The 6000-nt window shown below is 53.7% G+C and overlaps 1 protein-coding gene and 1 long non-coding RNA gene across 6 annotated transcripts in view; one reads left to right on the forward strand and one right to left on the reverse strand.

Annotated features, from left to right (window-relative positions):
* ATP11A (ATPase phospholipid transporting 11A) overlaps positions 1-200 on the reverse strand; it is a 136838-nt gene extending 136638 nt beyond the window's left edge. For all 4 annotated transcript variants that reach the window (XM_081127309.1, XM_081127311.1, XM_081127312.1 and 1 more), the window contains exon 1: positions 81-200. In XM_081127309.1, coding sequence (XP_080983435.1) covers positions 81-119 — 39 coding nt within the window. In that variant the 5' untranslated portion in view covers positions 120-200. The remainder of the gene's footprint in view (positions 1-80) is intronic.
* A 373-nt stretch (positions 201-573) lies between these two features.
* Positions 574-3961, forward strand: LOC308553378. 2 transcript variants are annotated; one of them, XR_013998236.1, is made up of 3 exons: positions 574-936; positions 1112-1184; positions 1654-3961. It is a non-coding gene; the product is annotated as an uncharacterized lncRNA (long non-coding RNA). The 2 variants fall into 2 exon arrangements; XR_013998237.1 differs by having other exon boundaries at positions 636-947.
* Positions 3962-6000: the final 2039 nt, after the last annotated feature.

Below are 6000 nucleotides of genomic sequence, written 5' to 3' on the forward strand. Positions count from 1 at the left end.
AGCCGGGGGCTGGAGCGGCGGAGCGTGGTCCCCAGGTCCCGTTCCCGCCCGGCCGCCGGTCCTCCGCGGGCAGCACTCACGTATCTCTGCACGAGCGTCCGCACGAGGCTGCAGTCCATGGCTCCTCCGGCCGCGCCCGCCCGCGCTCAGCGCCCCGGCGCCCGGCTCAGCGCGCCCATGGGCCCCGGCCCGAGAGTGGCCGCGCGCCCCCGCCCGGGTCACGGCCTGGACGCACCGGGCGGTGCGGGGGGCGGCCGCGGCCCCTCGGCGTTCATGCCCCGCCCGGCCCGCGGCGGCCGGCGCGGCGGTGGCTGCTCGGCGGCGCTGGCTTCGCGCCCCGGCTGCTGGCGCTGGGGCTGCGGGCTGGAGCCGGGCGGCCCGGGCGGATCCTGCCGCTGCTCTGCTCCGCCGCTCTGCTCCTCTCCTGAGCTCGCCTCTGCTCGCCTCCCCTCTCCTCCCGGGTCCCCCGCCCGCCGCCCCTCTCAGCCCTGCCTCCGGCCGCCGGCCCGGGCGCTCACGTCACGAGCGCGTGTGAGCATGCGCCCGCGCCCGCGGCCCCCGCCCGGCCCCCGCACCCGCACCCTGGCTCGCCGAAGCACGCGCGCGCTCGGCCCGCCCTCCCTGCCTCCGGGCGCGGGTCGCGGCCCCGGGAGCCCGGGAGAGTAGAGGACCCTGGGGCGCGGGGCGGCGGCGGGCCGGCGGGGACGACTCCCTGTTGCTTCCGCCTCCGGGGCGGACTCTGTGAGCCCTGCCCTGGGGCCGGGGCGGCGGGGACTCTGCTCCTTGCGCGGGGCCCTCGCTGGCTGGGACTGAGCGCCCTGCGCGGGGGACCCGGGCACCGGGACTGTGTGCCCTGCGGAAACCCCCCAGACCCGCGTACCGGGCCCTTGTCGCGCTCCGACCCGAAACTTCAATCTTTCCACTGAAGGCCGGACGGTGGGAGTGAGGTCGCGGGGGAGGGGGGAGTACCAGGAGGGTGCCGGGGGGCAAAGGGGGGTTGGGTGGGGACTCGGGGGCTCGTTGGGCTGGAGACCCGCTAACCCGCGTAGGGGTCGGTCCCCCGTGGGAGTCCAGCCTCGATCCCCCACGTGTGGCCTCCCCTACTTTGCAGGTGAGGCAGGGCCGAGGTGTGGCTCAGGTGGCTGGCTACCCAGGGTGGCGCTGCTTTTCTGCGCTGGGCTAAGGTAAGCACAGGGTGTCCCACGTGGGATCCGTGCTTTTTTCTAAAACACGACCGGATCCCTAGTGCCGGCTTCCGGCCCCTCGATCTCCAGAGCCGTAGCAGTCGCAGGCACTTGTGACCCGACGCGGGCGAGGGGCTGAAGTCAGCCTTAGAGCCTGTGACGCCGGCCGCGGGCCGCAGCGGGCAGCCCTCTGCCGCCCGGCTGGTCCAGCTCCTGCCTCCACCCCAGGCTCCGCTTGGGCCCGCCGCCAGGAGGCCAAGCCCGAATTGGGGCTTGGGGGGGGGGGGAGCTCCAGGCTTGCCTGGCCTCCAAGTCCGGGGGAAACACACCTGTTACTGTTAGCTCTGAACCATCGCACGGACACCGCGATTTCAAGCCTAGGAAATGTTTCTGTTTTCCCAACAGTGAAACAAACTATCTCTTACGCTATACAGTCAGCCTTGAATTAATTGCTGTACTTTGTTTACAGCTTCCCTTCTCCTCGCACAAGTCATCATCACTTGTGAAACCAGAGAGGCCTAACAACACCTTCAGCAGCCTGTAAGGAGCAGGGCGCCTGACCTCGGCAGGAATGCAATTGAGTGTGAACGTTCCCCTGACTGGCTGTGGAAGAGGAGCAGTATTGGACGCCTTTTTAATTAGACACAGATGACTTGAATTGTACTAGTGAATGGTAATAGTGACTGAACTACTTGCATTCTGAACTACTTTTGTTGTAAGGCATTGGGAGCGGCACTGGGTATTAGACCCTTGGGGTCAGACTGGGCTTGGGTTCTGCAACCTCCATACTTGGGTTTTGACTAGGAAAGAATTTAGAGCCAAGACCTTAAACTATAAGAGAACATTTATTTGGTAAATCACAGAGGTGGAAAACGTAATTTGTAGAGGAAACAGACTGAGGAAACAAGTTCTAGAGACAAAGGAAGGGTCCTTGGAGCTTGGGAGTGAGGAAGCTGATGGTAAGGAGCCTGAGGGGTGAGGGGAGAAGGGAAAGGGAGAGGGAAAGGCTGGGGGTGGGGGGCTCCCTGGAGGGAGAGCTCTCCAGATCCTGAGCCCTAAGGTTTTAAAGGTGGAGATTTGGGGAGAGGTCCCAGGAAAAGGTCTCAATAGACTATTCATCAGTTTTCCTGGTGTGTCCTTTCAGGATGGGGTCTTCCCTGATTGATTGGTTGGCACCTGGGCAGGCTGTCATTATCCACTGCAGCTGGTCCTGAGGTCCGGTGTGGCTGTTTTGTTCCTTTCCTGGGCCTGGAGCTGCAATACAGCTGAGGCCTAGATATTATCTCTAGGGAGAAAGGTCAGGGGGTCCAAACCTGTGGCCAGACCAGCAATATGCTAGGGGAGGAAAGGCCACCCTGGGGGTGAGGTCCCACCCTATAATTGTCAGTTGCTAGGTACCTTTCCATCCTGGTGATTCTATACCTGGTGACTTCTATGCTCTGCTCATGTCTAACCGCCTACCACACTTTTCTTCAGTAAAATGCTCCTGTGTTTGGTCAACTAATTCATTGATTCTCCACTTATTATCCAAGTCTGCTCTCTGCCTTCTCTGTCCAGCTCTGTACCCAAAAGGCCTATGGCCATCTTTAGTGGTTCTTCACCAGAAGGGGTGCCAGCTGCAGACTGGAGACCAAGGAGAGAGGCTGGGGCGTTTTTTTCCCTCCTCTCTGGGCCTGGCAGATCTGTGTGCTTGTGCAGGGACAGTTCTTATTGGGCATTCTTTTCCGTGACCTCAATTCATGTGAGGCTCCAGGTACAGCTCTCTCCCCCATGCCTCTTAAGGCCTGGCAGTGGTGTCTGCCTCCATTGTTGCTGGTCCCTGGGTAACAGCACCCTTTGATGGGTTGCCAAGCCGTGACTGCACTGCAGCAAATGGTGCCTTCATCACATTCTCTTCCAAATCTCCTCCCAAGAATGCCTTCTGCCTCCTGCCACAACCCTGACTGCTAGAACTGGATTTTGATGAGCCTTCCACCTTGCAACTGTGACATCTGGATGAGGGGGTGGAAGGACACAAGCAGAGATCACTAAAGGCTGCTTGTCTTTCACAAGTGTCTGTCTCATTCAATGGTAAATATTAATTTCATGCCTTTTAAATGTTTTTACTGATTTTAGAGAGAGGAAGGGAGAGGGAGAGGGGGAGAGAGAGAAGAAACATCGATGAGAGAGAAATGTCAATCAGCTACCTCTGCGCACCCCCACCAAGGATCAAGCCTGAAACCTGGGAATGTGCGCTGACTGGGAATTGAACTGGCCACCTCTTGGTGCATGGATTGATGCCCAGCCACTGAGCCACACTGTCCAGGCTTAATATCATATTGTAGTAGACACCGTGGCCGCCAGTGAGCAGCCATGCCCTCTTTGTCCTTGCTGGTAGAAACCCACCTTTGTCTAGGTATCCACGGCTAGGGTAAATGGGTTCATGTAAACTAATCCTGGTAACTCCATTTTTATTCCTGTAATTGGTTTAAAAACAAGTGTAAACGAATGAATCCTGCTATTGGGAAAAGTTCCCTCACTTCTAGAAAGGCATACAAAGAAGAATACTCCTTGTTTCCTGCTGGATGTTGTCTGTCTGGATATGACATCTGGCCCTTTGCAGCCTGCTTACATCCATGGTAGGAGGTAACCTGAGGAATTTCCTCACTGGGAATGGCAGTGTGGAAAGATGGGAAGAACATGGGTCCTTAATGATACCATTGAGGCATTAACCAATCCTGTTACGGCCCTAACATGGGATTTCATATCATGAAAGATAATAAATATCCTCATTATTGAGTTGGATTTTTTTTTACTAGTGGCTGACAGCATTTTAACTTTAAACCTATGGAAACAAAACAGTTAAGACTAAGCAATAGAAAATCCAACTCACCCTGTGAATTAGTTATTTCTATATAACAAACCACCACAAACTGGAGAGCTTAACTGAGTTCTTATTTCTCAGGACTCTGGTGTGGTGGAATGGTTCTTCTACTCCACCTGGCGTTGGCTGCGTTGTTTAGGCATCTGCATTCTTTTGGGGGCTCAGCTGAGCCTGGAAGGTTCAGATGGCTTCAGTCACATGTCAGTGTCTGAGCTGGGGGGATGGGAAGCTGGGAGCAGACTGGCCTCTCTCTCTCCATGTGGTTTCTCATTGTTTAGTAGTCTAGCCTGAGCTGCTTTCCATGACAGCTGGATCCCAAGAGGGTCAAAGCAGACATGATACCACCCCTAAAAGCTTTAGCTCGGAAGTCCCAGAATATCACTTCTGTCACATTCTGTTGGGGAAAGTAAGTTCCAATGCCAGCCCAGATTCAAGGGGAGGGGACAGAATAGACTTCACTTCTTGTTGGAGGACCTTGTACATAAAGGGATGAAGAATTTGTTAGTGGTCACCTTTGTGAATAATCTAGCACAGACAGACTTAAACAATAATGGGATGTGTTGGTGCAGTGATGGAATATATTGGCAATATCACAGTAAGTTCAAAGTGCAGTGGCTGCTGAAAACTCCAGGGTTTACAAGTTTCTTCATTCACATCCGAAGGGAAAGAATTTTCACTCCTGTTGGAACAGCTAAGGCCTGTGCTTATTCCTGGCCAATCAGTTACTAGGCTGTTGGAATGTCGTGAGATGATTGCCTTAGGCCTGGGTTGAGTGCAGATCCCTGACTAGTAAATGTCTAAGGGGAATGGAATGATCTTAATCAGCTTTGGGTCATCGGGACCTAGCCCTGACCCAGTAAGAGTATGGCTGCTCCACCACTGTGGAGTGATGTGATAAATCAGGAGGAGGCAATGGGTAGGATGCAAACCCCAAAACAAATGACACTGTGGGTCTGCAGCTGGATGCTCAGGCCACACCCACACCTGTGCAGACTCCGACACCTGCTCTCCGCTCCTCCCCTTCACCTCAGAGGGAACTAGCATGGAAACCAGCAATCTTGGATTCATTAACTTAAAAGTGAAAAAGACATTTTGGAAATAAGGGAGGGCCAAAAAGTGGGTTCTTATTGCAAAGACAATTCAGAACAATTATTGTTACTGGGCCCGCAAATGACAAACCTGAAGTTTTCGGTAATCAGCTAAAACTAATTATTGAAAACATAAAACCTTAAAGTGTGAGTTATTAACATGTTTCATTTTCAGGTAGAAAGAGCAAGTACTGTACTTTGGGGGGGCTTGGCCTCCTCAGGTGAGCAGTCATGATCCTCCAAGCTGCTGGAACATTCTGTACACCCTTCTTGGGTCACTGCTACCACAGGTTCAGAATTATATCAGTGACATCTTCCCATGGTTAAGGTTCTAGAATTTTTCAATGGCAGAAACTCTATTTCCTGTACCTCCCCACAGGCTACCCTCTCACCTGGAATCTTCTACCCCACTCCTTGTTTGTCTCACAAACCTACTCATCTTTTGTAGCCGCACTTGAATGTCCTTTTTCCGTACATCTTCCTCAGTTCCCTCTCTTTTATAATTAGTTACTCCCTCCCTTAGCACACTTAATGGCACCATAGTGTCACTTAGTTATTTATCCAAAACAGTATTTCTAAACCCTGTTGTTGATTAAAATCACCCTAGAAGGAAAAAAATAAATCATCCAGGGAGATTTTTTTTGTCAATAGCAATTCCCCTGAACCCCTCCCAGCAGCCTAGAAATTTTGTATTCAATTGGTCTAGAGTGGGATCCAAGCATCAGTGTTTTCAAAAGCTCCCAGACACAAATTTTGAGACCCACTAATCGAAATGTCTGTCTCCCTGCTTCAGTGTGAACTTGTTGAGGACAACTTCAATTATTGATTCCTTTTTACTCCCCAGGGCATAGCACACAGTCTCTTG

The sequence above is a fragment of the Miniopterus schreibersii genome (assembly GCF_964146895.1).
Source record: "Miniopterus schreibersii genome assembly, chromosome: 2".
Classification (NCBI taxonomy): Eukaryota; Metazoa; Chordata; class Mammalia; order Chiroptera; family Miniopteridae; genus Miniopterus; species Miniopterus schreibersii.